At 39.2% G+C, this 27,987-nt stretch overlaps 2 protein-coding genes across 2 annotated transcripts; one reads left to right on the top strand and one right to left on the bottom strand.

The window, feature by feature from the left end:
* Nucleotides 1–88: 88 nt before the first annotated feature.
* On the bottom strand, nucleotides 89–14,701 carry LOC139478590 (uncharacterized). The gene is made up of 23 exons (XM_071261138.1): nucleotides 14,470–14,701; nucleotides 13,078–13,269; nucleotides 12,444–12,813; nucleotides 12,168–12,217; nucleotides 11,484–11,808; nucleotides 11,069–11,206; nucleotides 10,511–10,554; nucleotides 10,235–10,333; nucleotides 9,013–9,132; nucleotides 8,645–8,767; nucleotides 8,342–8,416; nucleotides 6,261–6,382; nucleotides 5,873–5,968; nucleotides 5,609–5,698; nucleotides 5,192–5,314; nucleotides 4,071–4,275; nucleotides 3,372–3,518; nucleotides 2,901–2,986; nucleotides 2,690–2,760; nucleotides 2,355–2,431; nucleotides 2,103–2,274; nucleotides 1,816–1,892; nucleotides 89–1,711 (listed from the first exon to the last, which is right to left on the bottom strand). The coding sequence occupies exons 2-23, from the start codon at nucleotides 13,217–13,219 to the stop codon at nucleotides 1,614–1,616; spliced, it is 2,850 nt and encodes a 949-aa protein (XP_071117239.1). The 5' UTR covers nucleotides 13,220–13,269; nucleotides 14,470–14,701; the 3' UTR covers nucleotides 89–1,613.
* On the top strand, nucleotides 14,702–27,696 carry LOC139478582 (uncharacterized). The gene is made up of 23 exons (XM_071261125.1): nucleotides 14,702–14,835; nucleotides 15,712–15,897; nucleotides 16,135–16,600; nucleotides 16,853–16,926; nucleotides 17,075–17,546; nucleotides 17,635–17,766; nucleotides 17,956–18,011; nucleotides 18,123–18,236; nucleotides 18,575–18,691; nucleotides 19,178–19,300; nucleotides 20,395–20,469; nucleotides 20,613–20,734; nucleotides 20,987–21,091; nucleotides 21,477–21,566; nucleotides 21,796–21,915; nucleotides 22,385–22,583; nucleotides 22,705–22,848; nucleotides 23,502–23,587; nucleotides 23,708–23,778; nucleotides 24,345–24,427; nucleotides 24,908–25,061; nucleotides 25,296–25,369; nucleotides 25,638–27,696. Exons 2-23 carry the CDS (start codon nucleotides 15,726–15,728, stop codon nucleotides 25,694–25,696), a joined length of 3,108 nt encoding a protein of 1,035 aa, XP_071117226.1. The 5' UTR covers nucleotides 14,702–14,835; nucleotides 15,712–15,725; the 3' UTR covers nucleotides 25,697–27,696.
* The last annotated feature ends 291 nt before the right edge of the window (nucleotides 27,697–27,987 follow it).

The raw sequence follows: 27,987 nt of genomic DNA, 5'->3' as shown, positions 1-27,987 counted from the left end.
TATATATATATATATATATATATATACAAAAATGAGGTAAATGGTCACTCGGTGTACATGCAATACACAATAAAATAATTAAGTCCACGTTAGTCCAACAACTTCTTTATATCAGTTTCAGACATAGTACTTTCACTGTCTCATGACAGCTCTTCAATGTAACTGACAATGACATATTTACACACTCCAGCGACGACACAAAGTAAATTAACAATTGTAGGGATACATTTGAATTAAAATATACAGTATTTGTAAAGAAGCAGTGTAACATTTACGATTGAAATGACAAATCTATTAATACATTCTAGAGTTCAGTTTGGGTTTCATCAATTGGATACACATTTGTTCTTTTTCCAATCTCTGCTGCTTGTCACTGGTATACATTTTATAAAACGGAAAAATACTAAATTTCCCGTTTCCGCAATCATCAATGTGTTTCCTGACACTTAAGCATCGAACTTTGGGGTCTCTAATCTGCTGTTAGTGTACAGTGACTCTATCTTTTAATTCCATGCCGGATACACCGATGTAGTTTTCGCCGCATCCCGAACATCTCATTAAAAGAGTCACTGTACACTGTAGAAGCAGCCACAGTTATAACCCCAAAAAGGTGTTTTATTTCAAGTGTTCTCAATATATAACAAGCAGTGAAAAAAGTAAGTCTGTAACACATGATCTACTCAATGTGGCAAAGAAGTACGAATTATGGACCACAATAGTTCACTTTATGAATACTAACCAGTTTTCAATCCAAGGATGTATGGAACAAAACCGTACCGACTAAGTTTACAGAATATGAAACTGCTCATTGGCACACATGTCTGTGAGATCACCCTGAATACCTGCGATCAGTGATCTATCTGTGGACAGTATATCTCATACCAGGACCACGACATGTAAATATTTAGTATTGCCAATTTCTCTACATAATGTTCTTGTAAATATGCTGTGTTAACATGATTCCAAATGTACATCACGCTTGAAGGAGTATTGGAGGAAATAAAGATCATTCACTCATTCCCCCATACAGCATGTATACATCCACTGTTCACCACATGTACATATACAGCATGTATACATCCACTGTTCGCCACATGTACATATGCAGCATGTATACATCCACTGTTCACCACATGTACACATGCAGCATGTATACATCCACTGTTCGCTACATGTACATATACAGCATGTATACATCCACTGTTCACCACATGTACATATGCAGCATGTATACATCAACTGTTCAACACATGTACATATATAGCATGTATACATCCACTGTTCGCTACATGTACATATGCAGCATGTATACATCCACTGTTCACCACATGTACATATGCAGCATGTATACATCCACTGTTCAACACATGTACATATATAGCATGTATACATCCACTGTTCGCCACATGGAAATATGCAGCATGTATACATCCACTGTTCAACACATGTACATATGCAGCATGTATACATCCACTGTTCAGTTCATCACATGTACATATACAGCATGTATACATACACAGTTCGCCACATGTAAATATATAGCATGTATACATCCACTGTTCGCCACATGTACATATGCAGCATGTATACATCCACTGTTCAGTTCATCACTACTACTGCTGCCCATGGTCCCCTTCCATCCACATCCATCCCACGTCTTCCACAGCGGATGTTTGACAGATGAGCTGGTCACGGTCCTCAGCACTCACAGCTGCACAGAAGTACAAACAATTCACGTATTACAAGTTAATTCTTAAGTAACAGAATCTGTTGGTTGCCTGTCTAATACTTAATTATTTCAATAAAACTGCTCACCGAGTCTTTGAACTTCACATTTTCTCCCATCTTCAGATGACTTCTGTGACATCGGTTCTTTGAATGTGACACGAAAACTGCAACAGTCAAATGACAATTACACCATCGAAATGCATTAACATATTTTAAAAAGAGGGCATACACATGTTTCAATGATTCTTGGAAATGTGTTACCGAAATAGTGTAATAAGTGAGTTAGTACTTACACTATGCCTATTCTGTTATAAATGAAGACGTTTGTATCAGATTCTCTTTCAATGTTTAAGGTTCAATAGCCACACGTTTACCTCTGACCACCTTTTTGTAGAACGCATGACCTGGCAGATTTCCGAACGTATTCCCTCTCCAACTTTTCTATCTGCTTCTGTGTGTATAGCCTCCAGTTCCCATCGTCGTCCTTCCACTGCCAGACCATGTACGGTCTGTCGTCTGTCTGCAGCGATCTCCTGACGTCTTCATCTATTAAAAATGCAGCTTTATGTACGCCTCAAATAACAGTATATACATTTAGTTTACGTTATCAAATACCGAAAACCCACCCTGATGTTCTCTTGGAGGAGATGCTGTTTCTTCTAAGGATGCAGCAATTACCGCAGATAATTCGTCTTCCTCCGTACTGAAACAAATATGGAGAGGAGAAACTAAAACATGGCTGAGCTTTAACCATCAGCTATACTTCCATGTGTTGACATTCCTACACAGCATACATATATTGTGACACCTGGTGTCATCAGCAATTTTCAATGATACATTCATATTATTGTCACAACTATCTCTTACAGCAGATAATCGAGACTGGTGTTGACGTTTCATATTATGAAGATGATAAATCTAGTATTTTGTACAAAAGTGATTTCTTTTTCATGGGCCTTACCTGACTTCGAGGTCAAATTTCCCATGGCCTCCAAAATAGTAAGAGTTTATGTGACCATTGTCCCACCTCACCTGAAAGTGTACAAAGACGTAAGGGTCGAATCCTTGGAAATTCTGTTTTGTTAGTGTAATAAGTATCCACTTTATATGTGTTCAAGATGCAATAACTCGGTGCAAATACAAGTGTATCATTAATTAATGTTGTATTTTACTTTCACCCTCCCATCCTTCCGTTTTCGTATTACTATCCCGCGTCCGTCAGGACCCCCATCTTGGTCTGCATATGACCAGTCAACTCCTGTAAACAGACGTACAATGTATAACTATCATTGGCTGTCAACACTCTTTTATTTTCTTTAAAAATATCTTGAAACTTTTTTTCCATTCCTGCGGGCCCCTACTTTATTTGTCATTATTTGAATACTGTAGACTAAAATGCAAGTGTTGCTAACAAAGAGAACAATCCGACCACATCAAGACATCCATACATTATCTGTCGTGTATTAAGCTTCTTACATTACTGACACCTGCAGATTTGTTTGAGGAAAATTCAAGACAAGATGCTAAGTTATAAGTAGACACGCAATAATTAATACTCAATTGAGCAAAGAAGGTCAACAAACGGACTCAGTTTTTAATGATTTTTTCTCAACGGAAACAACTGAAAGTCATGAATGATGTACCTCTCTTGACCTTTACACCTATCTCAATCAGTTCGTGTGTCGCCAGACGTCGTGGTTGGTCGATAAGGAGAACGTCGAAGTGTTCCTCATATCCATATCGGTACCTACAGTTGCTGTAGCTAAGATCCCATTGCACCCACAAAAACTCTGAAAAAGGAAGGCAAATAGCATTACTTCGTCTGGAATACCCTCATTGTGGTGGACCGCCTAAGTGGTCTGGTGGTACAGCGTCTGGCGAGCGTCCAGGGTTCGATCCTCGGACGCGGCATACAAAAAGACGTTAAAGGTGATAGTTGTGTTACCCTGCCTGGCGCGCGGCATTACGGGGCTATCCAAGGACTGGTCGGCTCAGAGTCAGTACACTGTGACTCAGTGGGGCTTTCATGTTGTGGCAGTTGTGGCTTAAATCACTCACTTGTTAGGTCCAGAGTTCATTACTTTATTATTGATTGCGTTGATCTACCCACTCACTAGAGCATTCATATAAAATACTACCTTCTGATCGTTTAAGGAGCGGACAATTATTTCCCTTAAATTCGCTGTCAACCGAGCTCGAAGGGTATATGGTGTGATGTATCCTGTGTGTGAGCCTATGTACCCCGTGCCATAATAACCTAATCGATAAATCACTATCATTGACATATGTCTACATGTACATGTTATGTCATCCGGATATGGAATTCGTAAGGTTGATCTTACGGTGATCATTTGCATGATTGACTACGGTTCCAGGCCCTTCCACATCCTGGTCCCCATACTTCCAGTCAGGGCCCCGTATCACTCTGGACCCAAGGGGAGGTAACCCCTTTCGTTCTAAGACATTGTCATAATCACTTGGACCATCATCGGGTAGTTTTGTGTCCTTCGTCTGTATCTTTTCTTTCACTGCTTGGATAACGGTAACCTAAAACAACATACGACTAGGCAATGTAAAAAGTCACAAACTGTAAACATGATCATTGAAGACAAGTAATTTCAGTTAAGTAAAGTAAAGAGAAACTTAACTCAACCTATACCGTTTGAAACGCAACACATGCAATGTACCAAGTATTTTTAACCTGGTGTCTATCGCCTACATGTGTAAAGTCACATGTCGACTCTATGGTAATATGGCCAATCAAAATAATGTTTATATTCACCCGTAGCCGACAAATGATAGAACGTAAAGCTGAAGCTATATCTGATATGAGCGGATATACATTGCAAGAGAATACCCAGTATAGATCATCCTCCGAAACAGATTCCATTTGGCGTAACGTGAAAAATAGCTGTGAAAATTATATGAATGGACAATTTAAAAAACAGGTGTTCGCGAAAAGGGTTAGCATGTCCTGCCCAACCGGTAGCACCGACCATTCACACAATTGCGATTAAAAAACTAAGTATTTATCTATAGTACTCTTACGTCGGCGGCCTGTAAACAAACCAATCAATCAAGTGATCGATTAACCAGAATATCCAGTCACTCGATAGCGCATTTAGTGATTTTATTGAAACTAATAAAAGAACAGTATGTTAATTTTAAATTACGTCTACTGTGTACACGTGCAGAGATCAAGCTGTTCAAAAGAAAAGAAAAATCTTTCAGAAATGTATTCATTTTACAGCACCGTGGGTATCAGTTTTAATGTTTTGGCCCATACATATTTTGTAGTTGACTCAGCATAGATAAATGCTATTGAGTTTCTGAGTTTTTGTCGTCAGTCCACCAGCAGAAACATCGACCCAGTTCAGTAAATATAAATTATTAATGCAAATGAAGAACTAGACCAGATCCTCCTTCTGGCACACCGAGTTGAATATAGAGAGCATAAGGTCACCTTCTCTTCGTGAGTCATGTCACCCATGAAGGCCCCAGCTACTGCATCAATGTTGCGTTCTATTCCCTCTTTGTCCTCAGAAAAGGTCTTTTCCAAGCATATGTAGATTTTAGCGATCGTATCCTACAAAACAGTTATATGATTATTGATATAAAATAGTAATGCACCTTGAACTGCAGAGGTACTGTATAATTTGCATGGCCTTAATAAAAGCGTTGCTGTTCATGTTTATTTCACTTTTCAGCTTAAACAAACGATAAAGTGGATATACAATTAAACAAAATACCTGACATAGGCACTTTATAAGAGATGATATATACCCTTTTGTATCGAGATTAATGCCAACTGTGCATGAGTAGATGGATGAAAAAATCTATCACTAATTCGTAAAATCTTGAAGTATGAAAATACAGTCACCTGTAATCTGTAACGGTTACACAGACTGTGAATGTCCTTCCCTTCGACCAATTCTTGATTTCCCAGTCTCGCCAACGAGGACAGAAACGACTGAAAATGTTCACCTTAATTAAAATAATATATTAGGTAAATGTGAAAAAAAGTAATAATTCCTCACTTCCGTGCCATGTACAATAGGAGTTACTGATATGACATACTTAGCATAATCAATATCGCCACGCAAATGTTGACATAATATTAGAAATGTCAATACGGGTTCAATACCTTGTCAGCATTCCCCACCGGTACCCACAAAAGTGGAACCGTATCACTCTTCTCCCGTGCCAACACAGTTGTTAGGCGGACAATCTGGACCTTCAACTAGCAAAACACACGTACACAATTACAAATCAGAAGATATACAAATTAAAAATAGTAATCATAATGGTTATAGCTACATTCATGTGATTGAAGTTTACAATTTTAGCAATTCCGATATCGTAATTCAACCACAAGATCAGGGTTAACATTTCAAACAAAAGGTTCATGTGTTATGAAACGGGTATATAATGTTATACGAGTTAGAATAATGTATATATAATTTATATGACCCTCCCTGTCAACTATTAGCATCCTTTTGTTGATGATCATAAGCAAGAGAAAGAAAGCGTACGTTAGAATCATGGATAGCCGTGTCTGGTCCATCTGACTGATCTTCACTTGTTGCAAAACCATCCGTGAGGAAAATAATCCGTGGCTTGACTTTGTGAATGCCGCCGATCCTGAGAACACCCGCTGTACAACACAACCAGTATTTACAGCATGTACTGAAGTGTTAAACCGTTAACAACTGTTTATCAGAAAAATACAAAATAAAAAGTGCAATTTATTACACAACGAAACTCTCCGAAACAGAATACAAAATATCTATTAAGCATGTGTTTAGGTTATGTGAGTACGCGGTTTGAGTGAGTGAGTGGGTGGATGAGTGAGTACGATGAGTGAGTGAGTGAGATTAAAAGCCACTTGGAACATCATTACAATCATATCAGCTGAATGTGGGAGCTGGATATAAACTGACGTCCAGAAGAAACATTACCAGAGTTTGAAATCACTGTTGCACAAAAACAACAAAACATACATGCATGAAGTAAAGTGTATTGAGAAGATCAATATATCAACATAATCAACACTGAAAATGACAATCATACCGCCACCGAGAATGACGTCAGAGCCCCCCCCAAAGTTGGGTGTGGTATAAAACTCGAGCTTTCAGAATCATGAACAATAGGCAGAGTACATAAACAATCGCTCAATAACAATTCATTAGTAGCGTGTGGGACCACCAAATGCCTCAATGCACGCAAAAACTCTTCGACGCACAGAAAATGTCAGTCGTCTGATGACGTCACGTGGGACTTGACGCCATTCCTCTTGGAGGGCCAAGATCTGTTCATGCCGGTTGGCTGGAGAGTGTGGTCGTTGTCGAACAAGACGATCCATCAAGTCCCAGAGGTGTTCTATGGGGGACATGTTGGGTGAGCGTGCAGGCCACGGCAGGACGTTGACGTTGTTGGCTGCGAGGAAGTTAGTGACAATTCTGGATGTATGGGCTCTAGCGTTGTCATGCTGATAAATGACACCACGTGGCTGCTGATGGAGAAATGGTAGGACAACTGGGCGAAGAATGTTATCCATGTAATGCTGAGCTGTCAAGTTTCCGTCAACGATGACCAGCGGTGTCCTCCCCCGCCCACAGATCCCTCCCCACACCATGACATTCCCAACACCATATGGTACGACCTCCTGCACGCAAACGCCGCCGTTCGTTCACCCCTTCGGCGGTAAAAACGTTGTCTTCCATCAGCCCTAAACATACAGAATCGACTATCGTCAGTGAAGACAACCCTCTGCCGGTGACGTCGTTGCCAACGTCGTACAGTCCGGGCCCATCTCAATCGCTGTCAATAGCTGTCCTCTGTATTGTCTAAAAGCCCTGATTCCATGAGCCCTGAGTCTCCTGGCCACTGTCTGTCGACTAACCCTGTGACCTAAGGCATTTGTCGCCGATGACGTCACTGTCAGGAAGCGATTTCGGAGGTGCAAGGTACGCAAGTACCGGTCATCATGGAGCGTGGTCACCCTGGGTCTGCCTGTTCTTGGCCTGTCAGCCGTCCGCCCTGTCTGTCTGTAACGTTGCATCAAGATGGTAACGGCAACACGGGAGCGACCGAAGGTTCGTGCAATATGGGCGTGGGTGGCTCATACCCAAGGCTCGCTCACGTTGTTCGACTGTGAGTCGTGGCATTTCTTTATTGTTTTCACAATATTGTTATCACTGTGGATGTCTGACTTGCCGTTGCAATCGTTTGATATCCTTACCCCCACGTGCATTTGCAGTTGTCCGTGGTGCACGTGTTTTTCACTTTTTCGCGTGTTATCTCGCAAAAATGCAACAGACGATTAACATTTTCTGCATACACTATTGTTGTATGTAGGTTATGTGTTTTAGATAGACTTCATCGAAAAAAAAATACTTTGTCTGAAATTTATATTTTCAGTTGGTAAAGTGTCTTTTGGACGTCAGTTTAGTATAGGAAGCCAGAACAGTCACAAATGTTCGACATACACACATACACATACAGACACTCCTACACATATCGAGGTAATTGTGAACAGCTAAATGAGGCGCGATAGACGACTAGTACTGGGCCAACCCTTAGCTTCGTGTATGTTGTAAGGGGTAATACTTACCTCTGTTCCTGATAGAGGCCACGGAAACAACGATAGCCTCAAACATGGGACTCGTTCCTCGAAGAACCAAGTCATCTACAAAGCAAATACATAAATGATAAAATATGATGATTCAAAGCTGGATGGTTGAAAGCAAAATATAGGTAACTATAACGATGCGTACATTTAGTTACTTTTCTCGATTTTAGAAATTCAAGTATTCCTCTTAAGAAAGGAAAACGCTATTTAAATCCGGATACAGATACTTCAAAAATGACGCTTATATATGGTTTATAAAGATGGTTCCCTTAAGTAACGGTATACCTATTGTATCCCTGACCCTTCCATAGTCATTTGTAAGCTCCTGGACGACCGACACATCTCCGCCCATGGCCACCACGCCGATGTTCTCCTCCAGACCGTGCTGCTCAGCCATCGTCTCTATACCTGCAACACAGTGTCAGTCTCTGGGAGGACCTGTATGGTGAAACATCTGTTAGTCACTACGAAGCCCTGTTTGGTAAAACATTCAGTCTGTTAGTCAGAACGAGATCCCGTATGGTACAACATTCAATCTGTAACAGTTAGTGTAATGGCCGGTATTGTTCAACAATCGACCTCTCAGTATAGATGTGCTTAGTGCACATTTTATGCCATTTATGCTGTATATGGTTATAAAACTGTCTACGTACCATCGATAAACCTATTGGCAAACTCCTTCAGTTCTCCCAGGCCGCTTTCTCCAACACTTTCGGAAACATCAACACACAATACTGTGACGGCAGCATTAGTTCTTGGTGGTGAAGGGTGTGCTATTGGGAACAGTTATACAAAAAAGTTGTAAATGTTCGTCATGAAACACAACGTCATGATTGATCATATGAGAGCAATGAATCATATCTTGAAGTGATAAAAGATAAAATAGCGAAAGATATTGCTATATTCTTCCGAGAGGATATCCGAATAATGCACATAGTGGTGGTTACTACTAAAGGATATGATAAATAGTAGAATGATATAGATATACAGACAGATTGACGAGATAGATTTCGGATCTGTGGCCATTCTGTTGAAGGGAAAATTTTCGTTGACCACCATTTAAGCAATAAATCAGAAGTTGTTATCCATCAAGGTATACGTTTTGTTATTCACCATTCGTATATTAGATCTGGATGCATGTAAATTTTGAGTTTCATTAATGTTCAATGTGTCGTCTTCTTTCGAATATTTTATTGACAAAATCTGCAAGTCGGAGACGAATGTGGCTATTTTTGCTGTTCATTAACTGTACAAGTTGGCTTTGTGTTGGATACGTATTATGATAGTCAGGTAAGTACTTGATTCTTATATCTTCATCTACTGGACATATCAATGACTAATGGTATTCAAATTCTTGGTAATATTTGCAGTAGGACACATAGATGTTACAATATCATTATATTTGAAATGTATGCATAACTGTATTTAGGGTATGCGTTATACCACCACTGGACTTCGTTAAACGTAGTAAAGATGCGTAAACATATAGATTAAATAGCTGTTAAATCCATTTTAAACATCAAGTAGGCATGAAGCGATTTTACACATCTTATATGGCAATACATATCTTTACATCTTGAAGGACATTTATTTCCAACCTCCTGGGATATCCACGTATATTTGCAAATCCGTGGGAAAATTTCATCAATAGCTGAGGCCCAGTTCATATTGCTAGAATCATCAAGACGTTGAAGCATGCAATAGAAACGTCTAGAGTATTGTGTATCTTGTTGTCTAAGCAAACGTATCCGGTATGAGACAACTTTGCATTGATAGCTTACAGTTATCGAATCAAGAATAATATCAAACTTAACGATGGCACGTAGCATAAAATTGTTTGACACAACAAAATCTATGAAACACGTTTTAACATACCAACTTCCAGGGCCAGTGCAGTTGACTCTGTCAGTCTTTTCCATCCGTCAAGATTAATGTTCAGAGTTGAGAGCAGTTGTTGAGCTTCGTAATAGTTCTCTAAAACAATAACAATGGCAAACATGCATAAAGAGGGAAATACATCACTCCGAAATGTTTCTCAAACAAATGTATTATTGTACAAGATGTGTTAATAAATTATGAGTACTGCGTATATATATGTCCGTGTAAACATTTATAAATGTACTTTACAAATGAGAAATGTAACTTTCTTACTGCTAATTATTTCACTTGATGTTGTTTGCTGAATAGTCTGCAAACTGAAACAGCAATGTTTGTCCAAAGATAATGAGCATATTATTTTCCCAAATAAAGTATATACATTGTAGCCAACATTACCTGTACCTAAATATATTAAGACTAATGGAAGCTCATTTACCTATTTGAACCTTTATCGTTTTTTATACCCTTTGTAGTAAGATCACTGTACACACACACACGCACGCACGCACGCACGCACGCACGCACGCACACACACACATACACACACACATATTGAAATTATGAAATGTATTTGTCCTTCTTATAAACATGAATGTCCATACAACTGAACACACAGGAGACACATTGTACGAAAGAAACTGATGCTCATACTCAATTTACAAGTATTAAAACCATTATTCAATTTCATTCATTATGTGATAATCTAAGGTCGGATTATATTTTGTGAGTTTAACACAAGTGCATATAATTAATTTGAAATATTCATGAGAATAAAGTGTAAGCGGAGAGCAAACGCTAACCACTAGGTTTCTCATGTATTGCAGAATATACCTTAGCACTGATGTATCCCCGTTCCATGTGTCATCACTGACTGTCGTTGGTACAGTGGTTTGACCCATGATAGGAGAGCCGGGAATTTCTTCTAACACCTTGTCGTTACCCTCATCGGTAACGTCAGCGTCTGGATAGCTACGGATGCAATACAGTCATCATCAAAAACCCATTGTAGCGAAATAGATGATCGATATTTTTAAGTTAAAATGTATCAGATGTGGAACATGAACTATTCAGATGAATCGCTACGTTGTGTAATGGGATTGTCACTGTTCCCATATTCATTTCCATCTGTATAATATTCATTGTGGTCCACATGTTTTAATGGTATAAGCTCAAACATCGGTATACCTGAGATATTATTTTAGGTAAGATTATACATGACCTACGAGTTTATCATTGTTATACCTACATTTCTGTGGTTTCAGGAACTGCCTGCTTATCAACAGGTGTGCCCCCTGGTGTGAAAGGTTCTTCCAGTGTGGTGTTTTCGCCATGGACATGAGAATCCTGTTCCGTAGACCCTGGTGTTATGTCACGTTCACGTTGAACTGTTTTTTGCATGTTTGTCGTATTTCGTTGTGAACTTACAGCCAATGCGATATTCTGGAGTTTGCCTTCCATATATGTTTGATGCTTCTGAATCATCTTGCAGACAACGTTCTCCATGTTTCTATTGTGGACAGACATTTGTTCTTGAAGTCGCACTTCAATTCTTTGTAGTTGCAGCTCTGTGCCTGTGAATTTATAGAAAAGTTTTGAGACACATTCCTTTACTTGAAAGCGTGCAACCATAGATTACACACTCGATAGTGATGACATCTCTTTATCTCATAACCTACATGCGTGATGCTGTAAGGAGTACATTGCCAACCTACGTGCATGATGCTGTACGAATAACCTGTAAACCTACGTGCATGATGCTGCAAGTAGAACCTGACGAACCTACGTGCATGTTACTGTAAGCAGAACCTTACAAACCTACGTGCATGTTATTGTAAGCAGATCCTTACAAACCTACGTGCCTGATGCTGTAAGCAGATCCTTACAAACGAACGTGCATGATGCTGTAAACAGAACGTGCAAACCTACGTACTTGATAGCGATGACGTTCCGTTCTTGTCAGAGCCGCTCTTTTCTTCAAGCCTGAAACCCGAAAGTGATTAACAATAAATATAACTGTTTTTAAATTTGGGACATGGTTGTCTCATATTTTGATTTGAATATATACGAAGACAGTGAGAGTTGACGGCCTCAGGATAAAAACAGACAACCCAGTTATACAAAATCTTTACTGCTTGAAAATACGATTGTGATTGAAGTGAAATTGAAGTATCAATCATCTTTCACTGAGCCAATTCAAATTACATACACATCCAGCGAAACATCAAAGTTGCTGTTTGCGGCGGGTCGATTGATGAGATGCTGAAACAGCATCAGTATATTTCGCTTCAATTCATCCATTTTGTTCTTAGAATACTGTCTGTGCTGGAATACAAATATCAAACCACGTTGAATATAAAGCAGTTCAGTGTCATGCTCCTTCCACAGCCTATCTGCAAAGTGATGTAGATGGGTGAAGGTGTCACACCCTATAAGTCGTAAAACTTCTCTTTCGTCTGTATGTTGAGCGTTCGGTGCACAGACATGAAGCTTCCATCGTGTCGTATGTGTAACCTGACGGTTCGTGCTCTCAACACTCGTCCAGTCACAGCGTATTAAGGTCACCTGGTGACATCTCTCTAAAAGAAGGAATGCAGTATAAGCAATGTCTTCAACGTAAAGGTTGCCTGATATAGCAAGGTGCCTTGTAATTATTGTGACGTTTCATTTGAGTCGACGTTTATTTACGGTGCGTATCGCCTATTGATCTATTATTTCATAATTATCATAATGTTATTTTTTGCGATATTTATGAGGGGCGGGTGATTTTTTTCTGAAATAACTGTAATCCCTCGAGTTTTCTATCGCGAGATTACGTACCTAAAGCTCTCTTCAAAATTTACCTGAACGGTCATATCCATCTTCTAGGAAGCCCCAAAAGTCCCTGGTTACAGTGATGTCACAGCATCCCCCCACGTGATCAGTTGGGGGAACACAGGAACCAGGCCGGACTGAGACGTTTGACAAAGTTTCCTCTTCAGACATCTTCAGTTGTAACACCTCCGAACTTCAAGTCCTACATGCGACTTTGGGATCTAAATAAAAAACACTTGTTGTGATTTGGTAAATCTAGTTGCAATACCATTTAAACAGAATGTTCTCATTGGAACGGATTGACATACATAAACTCTATTACGTGTGTAAATCCATGCCTTGATATACGATATGTTTCTAGGTTTGTCAGCACCATACCCGTGCTCGTGGGTTTCACTGAAGCTGTAAACTTCTGAGACCTGCATCACACCGTGGAATACTGTTAAAAGCGGCGTTAAACCAAACTCAGTCACTCTCTCACTTGTAAGAGGATGCGGTCAGGCTCGCTGACTTTTGTTCGATTTTTCTCTACTTACGACATGGAATTTCTTTTTCCGCCATATGTTCAGCAACTGTTTTGGTATAGTACATTTCTCCGCCTGCCCTCGACAGTGAGCCGAAATTATCCTAATTCTATTATCAATTATCTGCTAAAGGTTTTTGGTAATAAGTGTTTTTGGTATTATTTGTTTGTGTAGAGCCTACTCAACTGGACATTTTCAAATAAATTGGACTTGGTTGATGCATGTCATCGTATCCCATACTGGCTTATTTAGAGACCGTCTCTTATAGCTGGAATATATAGTTAAACAACAAACAAACAAAACACATTTCACTTATCAAAGAAACCTCTTCGCCAGATTGTCTCTGTCAACAATTGAGCATAATATCATTGCTCATATGTGAACTTTGATAAGGTCTTTAACCAGGAAGTGATACGTACAGTTATACACCGTTGTACAATCTATAATAATGGTGACAACAGATGACCTAACAACTCCGGACATACCTGCATGTCTATTGTTACAGCGATGTTGTTCAAAGAAAATACAAAGCTAGGAGGTATATCGAACGCTACATACACAGACTAATGTTCAGTCAATACACACAACCTACATCATACACCCATAACTTCGATCATGCCTCTAGAATAAAAGTGTCCTTTTATGATACCTCGACATGGGTAAACCCAATGCCATCATATCTACACTTCATTATGATAAGGAAACAATACGAGAAAAATTGTCACCATTCCTGGACTTCATTGTAAAATGCTAAATACAAAGTTTATTAGAAAATACCTGTCTCAAAAGCTAAAGAGTCTATGCATATAGAAAGTTGATTATTTTACACTGTTCATATCCCAAGACAACGTATCAGAGATCAAGGTATTACATGTAACCACATCTCAACTGACTTACCTGTGTACGCTGTTCAGCATATATAAATGAAGGGACGCAACTCCACCAGTATTGAATATTGGTGAGAGGAGCCTCAGACATTATTGTCCAGCTACTCCGGCGGCCGATTGCACCAAAGCTCTTCCCTGTCGCTAGGTCAGCGCGACTTCTTCACCGATATGATCGCGACATTATGCTGAGCACTTCGACGCCTTTGAAATAGGTCAATATGCGTTGTTAGGTTCTTGATCACGTGTTTTTGGCTGGCCGCCAGCTCACGCTATCAAGGCAGTTATTTATAGGTGGGGATTCCCTGAATGTTCTGAAAGCTATCTTCCTCATTGCCACACTACCTCTGTTGGAATGACAACCTTCACCTTTAAAACTGTGAGTAAATAATGCTGTAGTATCTCTTCTTGTGAATAGTATCAAATTACGTAATGAGTTTGGATAAACTAGAACTAGAACCATATCCCACTGGGGATATATATCAGTACAAATGGCCATATTCACAACAGGCATTTTGCATGGTCTACAGAATTATAACGATCACTCCCTACATGGGAATAGCAATAAAGAAATCACGAATTAACATACTCATGTGAACTACTTCATGGGATGTGAATTGTTGAAAAACGCACCCGTGATAGCCTATAAGTTCTGGCCCTAAGCAAGGGAGGTAACTTGCTCGCTATTCATCATCGGACATATGAATGTCTCTATCTGAGTTCGCAAAGAATTCGGTAAGAAATTGGAGTTACGTCCCTTTGTGCGTCGTCTGCTCGTCAAGTTGTCCCGTGACAATGTCTTCCAATCAAGGGGAAAATGTATTGCATTCACTCGCAAATATATAATTTTACTATTTAATGTTATGGTAAGTTTAAAGGGTTATTATATGGCAGTTGTCATGCCATACCCCATATCTATCTTCGTCCCTCAAGCTGATATGGGGTCTCGGGTTGATGTGGCGAATGATATGAAAACTGCCACCTAATAACCTCTAATGAGCAAACTGACATTAATATTGTCAAAAAAGCGTAAACATGAATACTTTTACTCTGTTTGAAAAGAGGAAGTAAGTTATTATTTTTGTTCAGTACACTTAATGCATTGCGGTTGGCGTGTACACATTATATTTTCAACTTGATTCCTTGATTTTGATACAGCACCCAGAATATACCTACACCAGTACGTTATATTCCTTCATAGGATGATGGAGGACAATCTAAACATTGACCAAATATTCATTTAAATTAATTAAAGGACAGAGACTGACAATGAGTTCGACAGGGGAAACGTCAGCAGAAAATTCTTTGGGGCACCTTCACAGTCATGACAGTCTGGCCACAGAAGAGGTACATTTCAGGAAAGTCGAAGGGAACAGACTTGTGAAGCTTGGACGATGTTGCACCATAGTCGACATCCATGTACTGGACATGGGTGCACAAGGTGAAGCAAATATACATATTTACTACTAATCTCTATCGCTCATGACCATCACAGCCAATCTAATTTAGTGCATGAAAATGGAAGACAATGATATCAAGTTTATACTTTTTATTGACAACATTCATCATTTATGTTCTGAGAAAATGGGACGCGTGAAAGGATTAGACATATGTAGGCCTATGTAATTTATTAGGATTTATTAGTGATATATATAAGGTTTTGGTTTATTCGTTCTAGATTACGATCACGACCAAGACCAAAAACTCCTCACGTTCGTCTGGAATGATCTTAAACTGTCAGCGACACCAATATTTACCCAGCTGCAATTTAACATCAGTTATTTCCACCCTTCGTTCCAAGAATCTTTGCGTACAGGTCTTCAAGAGGACAATTTCAACCACTGCAGAAAGTTTGTTGCAAATGTATATAAGGAATACAAGGCAATGGTAGTTGGCGTCATTCCAAAAACGACTCTTTTTGAGGTGGTGCACGAAGATGAATGTTCACTGCAAAATATGTTGGAAGGAAAGAATAACCTAAAACACTTGTTCAAAGATTTGGTTTTTAACTGCACAAAAACTGTACCGGAAGTATCGTTGGATATTGTTGCAACTGGTGATGCAGAATACCTGAGGGACAACATGGACGCGGCAACTCGAGACGATCTTGAAAGACAACAATCATATGCTGAGGAACAAAGCAGGCAAGGCGTGCAATTATTTGGATATGAATGTGTTGTCCTACTGCTAACAGTCCTACTATTGTCAAATGAAGTTAAAGAACACCCAATTCTTTCATATTACTATAATTAATGTCATAGTATTATGAGAGAATCGAGGTGTTCTTTAACATCTTTCGTGAAGTATTTAGTAAATATGACTTTCCGAGGATATTTTCGTCGTCTACGTAGAGATTAATGTTGACGTATGTGACAGATATGAATATGAAATTTCAGATCTCTTGCCACTTCATATATGAGGTCCACTGGCATGACGAGGGGATCATCGCAGGAGAATCAGAGGAATATTGGTATGTTTCTGGTGTATTAGCAATTTCCATGGCGTGACTTTCAGTTTGACAGTATCAACATGATGATGGATATCTCTTACACGAAATATAAGTAACATATATGGCCCCTCTGAAAATAATGAGTTTGTTTCTTTTGTATGTTCCAAAGGTCAATATTTACGTACTGGGGATTCCGATGGTGCTGTGAGAGAACAACTTAATCAAATCCTTAGTATAGTGACAAGTATTGAGGAAGATCTGAAAAGGATGAAAACAAAGCCCACGAAGAGACCACCATCCCCACCCTCCTCTACATGGGAATCAAGTCGGCGTCTCGAGTCACAGATGGAAGCGGCGCAGCTGAAGGAGCTGGAGGTTCCTGATACAAATTCATCGTCAACATCCCCCATGATGGGGGATCCTTGTCGGCATCTCGAGTCACACATGAAACAGCTGCAGCCGCAGGTTCGTGATCCAAATTCATCTTCCCCATCCTCCTCCATGCGAGATCCAGGTTGGGATTTCGAGTCAGAAACGAAACGGCTTCATCTGAAGGTTCGTGATGCAGATTCATCTTCACAGTCATTCGTTGAACAAGAAGGGGGAAACAAAGCAGACAGTGAAGCAGAATCGCTTGAAGTGTGAGTGATGTTAATGTCTACCTCAGAACGTTCTATGTATATTAGCGTATGTCTACTTGTACGATAAGTATCTTTCTTTGTTAATCAGTTTCAAGGGTGATGACGCAGTTCGTGACTATGTAAAATCGTTACCAAAACTGGAATATAAACCACCCTGCTTGGATCAAACCAGTGCAGATCAGAAGAAATTAACTTCACCATCATTCCGATCCAAAGAGTCGTAAGTGGGTTATACATATCTCCTATTTGTCATAATCCTGTGTCTTTTATATTTCCTTTCGCCCAACATGTCTGACACGCTCATAAGTCTGAACACCAATGTCACTGACGATATGATCACATTTCCAATAAGCTATATATTGTGGTTGACAGAATGCAACAAATCTTGTGTTCCTTATTATTGCTCTAGATCTTCCCCGGTGACTGCTTTTTCGCCAGATCGGATGCCAGATCAGATGAAAGAAGGTACATATGTTGTGAAGCTTGAGGCTCTGGCTCATTATCTTTAAATAACTTGTTATACCCAAAATGATGACTGTCAGGACACCGATTTCATTATGCTGTTTTGTCGAACAGGCACCATATCTCAAGGTATGCTGACATTGATAAGGCAGGCTCGAGGTGGCGGGGATGGTGAAGATCCACAGATACTGAGACTGATTCAAGCTGTCGAAACAGCAAAGATTGATGGTATGACGTTTTGCCACAAATGTTTTATCCCTATCACCGGTATATGTGTATACAATATGCATGCATGTCAGTTTCAGGACCCAGGTAGGAGCACGTTGACAAGTTGCTATGTATTGCATGTTTGTCATATGTCATATGACTCTTGCTCAAAAGTTGTTTGATCAGGAATACAATTGTCACGGCCATTGTGAAAATGTCAAGACTTGTTGTTAACAAGCATTTCTTAAACCTTTGGACTGGCCACGATAAGCGTCACTTTGATAGGCTTGTTCATGACCTATTCATGACACCCATATATTTACGGACATGTGCATTTTCATATTTTATCACTATGTCAGATGTGCCAGTTCCTCCAAGAGCTGATTCACTGGATACAATATTATGTCTGGATGCATCAGAGAGCATGAGAGAAAGATTAGAAGACGCGAAAAGGATTGCTCACACATTTGTAGATGGTAAGATATTCAACTGTCTTCAATGATGCAATTTGTTGATTATTTTCATCAGGTCTTAAAATTTTTGAAAATATTCCACACATAGATTTTTCATTCTTGTGAGTGTCTTGGTTGGTTCAACGGAACTTTGAACAGCATTCCAGTTATATCACGACATGTCGGCTTAATGTGGGAGGAAAGCCCGAAGTGATGCAGCAGGTCTCAAACGTTTACCACTTTGGGGAAACCCACAAGCACGGGTATGGTGATGCCAAACCAAGAAACATAATTGGGGTGAATCGGGACTCGAATCCACGATGAAAGGTTTCTGCACAGCGAATTGCGGCGCCTCAGACGACTGGGCCACCTGTGCCCCGCCATTTTGTTTTATCTCAACCATTGAAATCAGTGCCCATATATAACTGTGATAGTTTTCATGTAACAACATTGAATAGCTTCACCTCCTCTTGGTGAAAGATATTGATTTTGCTTATCATTCGATTTCAGGCTTAGAGGACATTGCAGAACAGTATGGCCTTGAAGAAAATGTAGCCGTGGTCAGGATATCTGACAGTGCATGTGTTATCCAACATCTTACAAATGACTTCACAAGAGTCAGAGATGCTATAGGTGAGATGAAAACAAGAAGGCGTCTACGAGTTGTAGTTAGAAGTTATGTCTGGGACGCTCTGAGCCTTACTACGAAGTATGTATAATATACCCTTACAGTTAATGTCTAAAGTGACAATATGTTTCATGCTTATCGGCTGTATTTGAACCAAATGCACAAACAAGTTAACATAGTTCTGCAGGCATCAACGTGACCAGATATTCTCTGTTGATGAAAATGGACAGAATTGTCTACCACGCTGCCATCAAGTATCTCCAACTGAAAAGATAAACGTCAGCATCCATCCATGTGGACATGACGTCAGTGTTAGGAGATGGTGCTGCTTCCTTTGTCACTGTTAAGAGGTGCGCAGCAGAGCTCAAGAGGGGAAGAGATTTGATAGACGATGATCCAAGATCTGGGTAGGAGAAAGGTTTCACCTCTCGTGAGAATTTACGTCATTTTGAAGCAGACCCCGCTTTTCGTGTTGAGGGTGGTGCGTGCGTCCTGAGCTCAGTCAGTGACTGAACAGCAGTCAAGGCAGTAGAAACATTAATTCGGTGACTCCCGAAAGGTCAGACAATTAATGGCTAATGTTATGCTAATCTGTTAAGGCATCTGCGTGGAAAACTCAGTAAAGGTGTGTTGTTTCACTGGGACAATACACCTGTGCACAAGTCTGTTGTCATGGTCATGGGTGAATGCATGACTATGGCTTTGAACTGATTGAACCCCTTCCTGTTCACCAGCTTTGGAACCGTCAGATTTTCTCCTCTTCAAAGCTGATGATGACGGCAATTTTGTGAATGACTTCTTAGCACTCTTGGCAAAAGTGTGTGGACATCTGAGGGGATCATATTGGAAACTAATAAGCGGCCAACTTCATCAACGCAATCGATCATACATCGTAGTTAGAGCTCAGAACGTTTCAGTCACCCCTCGTATTAACCATAATGAGGCAATTTACCATCATCTCTATGGCCAATTTGTACAACTTTGGTGTTCTTTCTGCTTTCAGATTATTTACATAATACTACAATTGTTTTGAATACCCTGTCATAATTGTTAGATCAACAGAGGAAACTGGTAAAAAATCTTCACATGTCAATTACAGATTCACTTAAACCTCAAGGTAGAACACCCTTCTTTGAAGCTCTGATGGTTTGTCTGGCATCTTTACAAGGAAAAGGTAAGAACCGCATTATTTTGTCACATGTGTCATCTTCACAAGATAATAAAACAATACAGTAAGCATACATATATATATATATATATATATACAATGTACACATTGACATCAACCCGTGACCTGTGATTGGTATTTCGTTGAAGGGCGAGTCGTGAACGTAGCTGGGTTTCACAAAATTCGACCAAGGGTGTTGTTTATCACAGATGGAAAACCTACCGATGAAGCTCAATGGACAGGACCAGACAGCGATTCAGGGCGTATGTCGGTAAGCTTCAACCAAGAATGTCATCATTATTAATATTCATTACTAATTAAATTTGTTTTTATATAATAATAGTTTAAATGACTTTTAGTACTATAACGTTCTGTTACTATTTTAGATAATGTTTAAGTACATTTCCACACATGAATTTTGTTGTGATCGTTACAGGGGTTTAGTGCACTGTAACATTAATCAGTTCAGAGGTATTGATACAGTGTAAACAATAAAACTAACTCTCAACGTCTCATCACACAGCATAAACTGCCTATTATTCGACTGGTCACTGACTTTGGATCCAAGAAACGCGACAAAACACCAAACCCAATAATATGGATTCCAGTCGGAGAAGATGCAGATAAGGTATGTGATCTTTTTATTTCTAACGAACTACCTGCATTAACCACATTCATGACATATCATTCAAGTGTTGCAATTTCCATTAACAATCATAGTGAGTGAGTGGGTGAGTGAGTTGGGTTTAACGCCGCTTTTAACAATGTTCCAGTTATATCGCGGCGTGTCAGCTTAATGTGGGAGGAAAGCCCGAAGTGATGCAGGTCTCAGACATTTACCACTTCTGGTGCTGACAAACCTAGAAATATAATCGGGGCGAACCGGGATTCGAACCCACAATCATAGGTTTCTGGCGTGCCGAAGGGACGCAACTGTGCACAGCGAGTTGACAATCATATGAAAATATGTATTTGTAGTTTATATCAATCGTGATAGTATGCCTTCGTTTTAGGAATTCTTGAAATCACTTGCGACATTGGGAAATGGACTTCTGGCAGATGAAAAGGATATCCCCAAACTATGCCGCTACTACAGAATACAGGTAAGTTGTATGCAGGTGCAAAAAGCCAATTTAACGACAGTAAACTTGCAGCATTTTTTTCTCTCCGGTGTTTACCATTGCACACAGCCTAACCTTAACCATTTGATCTGCCTGTAACACTATACATACAGATGGACAAGGTAACTAACCCAGATAGCAATACCACATATATAACGATATTAAGGTAGTGTAGTCACTGATATCTGATGTGGCTAATGTCTTGTTCCAGGAGGGTATTGGGAAAGTGGCCAGCTGTGTTCTGCGTGACAAGGAACACTACGGGAACGTACCAGGAGCTGTTGAAGCTGTGGCTGAAGGCCTCTTGCCGAATCTATTACTGGAGGATAAGGTGATAGCATATGTCAATCTACGTGTCACAGTTAATACCAATTATCAGTAATGAAGCAATGATTTGTTGTAGTAAATATTTATTTTACATTTGTATGGCCTTCGAAAATATGAGATAATATTTTCCGACAACTACAAGAAAGTAGTGTAAAAATCAATAATCTCTATTGTCTTAAAATTTTGAGGAACCGCATCGATAAGTATCAACGTCAATAAGTCGGGCACAATCGTCAACTGTGACGTCACGATATGTTGTGTCTGCATTATTTATATGTTGTATGACAAAGAATGCATCATACTTGTGTTTCATAGGATACTTTAGGATATCAATTTACTTTTTGTAATACCATGGTCTTTTTGACAATGTATGGGCACCTTGTTCCGTGTCACATTTGAGCGATGTTTAGTGATTCTACACAATAACTGTCTGAGTGTTATTCTGCGCTTAGCTGATTCACTGCGTTTTGCAGAGAGACATTGTCGCTGCTGTCAACGAGAAGATGAAAACTCACAAGTCCGAGGGTAAACCTGATGATTTTGAAGACATTTACGAAGATGTCAAATTGTTTCCCCCTCTCGGATCAAGAGTTATCCGAGGTCCTGATTGGATGTGGAAAAACCAAGACACTGAGGGGCCTGGCACAATCATTAACCATAACCGTCTTGACAGTAAGTATTCTATCGTCTCACCTGCTTCTCAACTGCTACCAACAAATGTTTGAATGTGACGGTTTTGAGCAGATTTACTTGAGTCCTACCAGACATAATCAGACATCTTTTTGTCCCGAAGAATGGCTGTGGGTGAAATGGGATAACGGGGAGCAGAACGTGTACAGGTACGGCGACGAAGGCAACTACGATGTTCTTCTTGCGGATGGCCTACCCCGCATACCAGATTCAGATAACATACCAATAGGGGTCCGAGTAACGAGAGGTAGGAGAGATATGTAGATATATAGTAAATACACAATTTACACAGAAAGTGGTCAAATGTAACGCATGTTATATTTTGGATAACACAAGTATACATTCTAGTCCTTTTTTGTGTGTAAGATGGGTGGGAGTCGAAACCACACTCACAGAGTGAGGCACCTAATCGCCACCACACAGTCAGCGAAAAAATACTAGAATTTGTACTTTAATAAGAAAGTGCTATCCCAAATAAAACATTGTTGGAGATATGTAATGTATATAACGTATACAACAAATACTAGCCTCGGTAAAACTGGTAAAGTTATCAAGTTTTAAAATCTATTTGTCTCCCGATCAAACTCTATAGGTCTATTATTATATCAATCGAGCAGTTAATTATTATTAATAACAGGGAGAAAAAAATCCATGTGTATGCAACATGTAAACCTGAACTGGAAATAGTCAACAAGCCTTTGAGAAATGAAATTTGGGGGCACAGGGATCTTACTAAAATAGTTGTAGATAAACGTTGATATGATTGCCGATATATATTACCATGGTAACACATATAACAGCATATTCACAGAGAACACTTAAATTTCAGGGAATAGTGAAATCACATCTGTTAAATCGTTCTGTTTGCAAGTAAATATTTGTCTGGAACTGTTGGAGCAGGTCCACATTGGTACACTGACGACGAGGATGGAGGCCAAGGAAGCACCGGCGTTGTAATCAGGAAGAGAGGGAGAGCCGAGGTCAAGGTAACATCCTTACCACTAGGCCTAAGACACAGCGCGTTCCCGATACGGCTCCATTAGGATCCATGTACAATTCACATGCTCCTGGTTTCAACACACAACTCACTCATTTGTATGTTATAGGTCAGATGGGACAACGGCAACATAAAACGCTATAAATATGGCCTTGACGATGTGTTTGAACTACATGTATGGTATGTTGACGTTCATGAAAGGTATTTCTTCACTTTGCAAAGTTCATGTTGAAATTAAAGTGATGTTGTTACGCACGTTTTGTGGTTAAATGAGGTATGGTATCATGTTTTCCTTCTCTTCAGGTACGACTGTGCTGACCTTATGTGTTCAATACCAACAGACCCAAATGAAAATCAAAATACGTACGGGTCTTGTAATCGTTTCACTTTGAAATGGACTCGTGAAGATCCGGGGTAGAATAAGTCTTCAGCAACACATGCTTGCCGTAAAAGGCGACTATGCTAGTCGTAAAAGGCGACTAACGGGATCGGGTGGTCAGGCTCGCTGACTTGGTTGATACATGTCTGTCCCAATTGCATGGATCGATTCTCATGATGTCAATCACTGGATTGTCTGGTCCAGATTCGATTATTTACAGACCGCCGTCATATAGCTGGAATATTGCTGAGTGCGGCGTTAAACAACAAACAAAACCAAAAACCAAAAAACAACAACTTTGTAATGAACGTATATATCAACTCCCGCGAGCATTAATGTATATTTTAACTGAACATTTCTCTTCTAGTGACCCTAACCAGTTTCTTCCCGAACCACCTATACCCGAGCACTTACTGGAACCAGACCCACCAAAACCACCTAAAATCGGAAGTAAGATATGCTTTCACAAGTCATGCAAATACAGTAACCGTTTTCTATATGTCTAAAATGTATTAGGTTTCTATTCAGGGTGTTATGTGCCTCTGTACATGTTTCTTACACTGTCCGATGTCTATACCAGAAATTCTGTTTTCATTATAATTACTATTGAGACAAAAAAACATCAGAAGAGCACCTGTACCGCCCTATGTACAGATTAAAATAAAAAATGCAGCAAAGAGGGTTTGGATGATCCTGGCACAGTCTGGTTAGGCTCATCGTCAGCTCAGGGCCCTTGCCCTGTCTACGTGCAGCCCAGACAGCGAATGGGACTTCTCCCAGGAAGCGCTGCCTAGTCAAACCCAATCAGAACTATTATTATTATTGTTCGACCTTGTCTTGAGCTATACATATTTGAAGATGTCTCGAATGATACGATATTCAATTCATGTCCAAAATAACACATTGACGACATTTTCTTTTTATATTCAGCGCTGAGACGTATGTCGAATGAACACATTGTCTGGCAGTGGCAGGACGAGGTGGGTCAATGGAGACTATACCCCGAGCCTCTCCAGACGAAAATATCAAACGCATTCGACAGACGGAAAGGTGGCTCGTGTTTAGTATCAAAAGATGGACACAAGTAAGCTGTGATTAAAGAAGAATTACACTATAGCTCAGTGTAATTCAGTGATTTGTGAGATGGAACATTTAACAGAGGGTCAACATGTACGATGTACTTCAGTGTTGTCATTCTGGAAACAGTCTTTAATGTTGATTAACTTGTTTTAACAGAACATAATCTATTTGCAAAATTATAAAGTTTTTGTTATTGATTACATGATCATGAGTACATTTCATTTTGTATATTTTTCAGCTATAGAATAATGTTTAATAACATGAGTGAGAGAGCTGTTGAAGGAGATACCCGGCACAACGTACAGCGTTTATGTAAGTTTAATGCCAATTTGTACTCAAGCAACAGTGAGGAAAATAATGATTCTGTTCAGTGTCCATAGCCTCCGTAAGAGGCACATCTCTCTGTGACGCAAATGTGACGCTCTGTTGATTATACAGTTGTGACGCTTTGTTTATTATACAATTGTGACGCTTTGTTTATTATACAATTGTCAAAGTCTATGTATTAAAAATTCAACACTGTGTATTATACAATTGTGACACTAAATATAGTTATATCATGTAATTTTCGATATTGCAGCCGTTACAGAAGAAGAATTAAAAGCCATGAAAGAAGCAGAACGACACATCCATTTCTAGATGGCCGCTTATGATGTCTGACAGTTACTGGTTTGACATTGAAAAGGGATTATCACAACTGCTGGTATGTGTTGAGAAAGGACAACTGCTGGTATGTGTCGAGAAAGGACAACTGCTGGTATGTGTTGAGAAAGGACAACTGCTGGTATGTGTTGAGAAAGGACTCATCACAATTACCAGCATTTGTTGTGAAAAGACTGAACTATTATGGCGAATTTAATAATATGATTGTTCATATTGGATATAAATTGGGATGATATCTTTTGTGATGCCTCAAAATATTCGCTTAGATTTATCAACTGTTAATATTCACACTCGAAATATTTTAGGTTGTCATGTTACTCTTTGTATCAATGTGCACAACAGTGCTCATAGGGTCCTTCAACTACATGTAGGCAGGCGTTGTTTTATAGTAATATCATGGAACTGTTATGGGTGAACAAAACCGTCCAAATGGCGTGCTGGATTTCTTGGAGGAATTAGTCAGCAAAGAGCCGGAGTCACAGGAGACTAATCACAATTTTATTTACAAGAACAATTAACAATGATCAATTTACAATATCTTAGAATATAGCTGAGGGTGCCACAGAGAGTTGGTACAACCCTCTGGGCTGTGGGAGAGAGGTCTGCTTGGTAAGAGAGTCAAACCCCTTCTCTGCCCTATCATGTTGCTACAGTATGTATTTAACAAAAATTTGAACAATAAAAAGGAATGTGATTGGTTGATACACGATTGGTTGTGCCCTATGCTAAATGAATGGCTAGGCAGAGGGGAATACTTAATCCTGTTAATCCTGTTGGACTGGCACTAATCTTGTCGACATATTTACTGGATGCTTTGAAAGAGATTATGGTGACACTATAGAGGAGCTTGTGTGGGGGCTAATCCTTAATGCCCTATAAACGAGCTTGTATGGAGGCTAATCCTGAATGAGTCTACTGAATGTTATTCTAATATAGGTGATGACAGATTTACTTAAATAAAATAGTTCAAGGTAATCTATAAGACTATGTAGACATATCTTTTGTCTGGCAGATGGGATCTTGATACCTTAGGCTAGCATTTATCTAAAAGTTTCAAATCAATTAAACTATGTAGACGTAACCCTTGTTTTATTGAATAGTATGTCTAGGAGATGCGCTCCCATTACCTTAGGCTAGCATCTGTCTAAAAAGCTATAACTGAAACTACTGATATTTTATATGTGCATTTTACCTGATGACAAGTATTACTTGCTAAACTATTATATGAAATGATGTATAAATATTACACCATGATAACTCATAAAAGCACTTGATGTGGATCTAAATATTATAGGATAACTTAGTATAAATGTTACACCATGATAGTAATATGATGGTCACACCGTATTAGCTTATTTAGTCTTAAAATGCTCAACAATTGCATATGCAGAAAGGGTGTGTGTTGGTAGGTGGGTGGTTTTGGTTGGAGGTGAGTGTTGAGACCTAAAGCATGTTTGAAATAGTATCAATAGTCTCCATAAATATTTATAGGACATTTCACCATAATTTGTGTGAAGAAATTTCAGGGGCAGACTTTGGATTTCAAATGTGTTTGTTGAAATCTTCAGAGAAATCTACGGGCCCATCTTCAGCCCAATAAAACAATACGACACTGTAAATCATTAAGACACTATTTATATAAGAATAGGATTACGAAAATTTCTTTTGAGTATATACATATCTGTTACATACAACATAACTATATTTATACATAAGCTGCACGTTACGAAAATCCTATTTACAAATCAATAACTCGTGAAAGTGTATTGGTGTATGCAAATCTTATTGTACCTTATGTCAATTAAGATACTATAAGATACTTTTTTATTACCCGATTTGGGAATTTGGTTTACATTTAAGACACACATATACGTCTATTTATCTTGTGTGATGAATGTGTCATGACAGTGAGATAATTGTCATGAAACAATTGTGTATGTAAGAAAACTAAATGTACATGTAAATGTATATTCGAATTAATAAATAAATACATGAGTGAATAATACCTGTTGTTCTAATCTGTTGATAATATCACTGCATGAATGGTACTCATTCAGATAACAACGTTCACACTGTCTGCGTTTCCAGAGGGCCATGCCATTCCTGTAGAGGGGATGGCATTTTAATTCTTATGTTTGATTAATTGATCTTTGGGTCTGTGCGACATTTAATTAAATACGCGTTTAAATCTTATCGAACATTTAACGGTAACTTACGATTTTCCATCCTATGATTTTCTCCACATTTGTACGTCTGTGGGGCGTCAC

The sequence above is a fragment of the Haliotis cracherodii genome, unplaced genomic scaffold, assembly GCF_022045235.1.
Source record: "Haliotis cracherodii isolate W230 unplaced genomic scaffold, xgHalCrac1.p SCAF_1, whole genome shotgun sequence".
NCBI classification, from domain to species: Eukaryota; Metazoa; Mollusca; class Gastropoda; order Lepetellida; family Haliotidae; genus Haliotis; species Haliotis cracherodii.
This window is presented reverse-complemented; position numbering and strand designations above follow the sequence as displayed.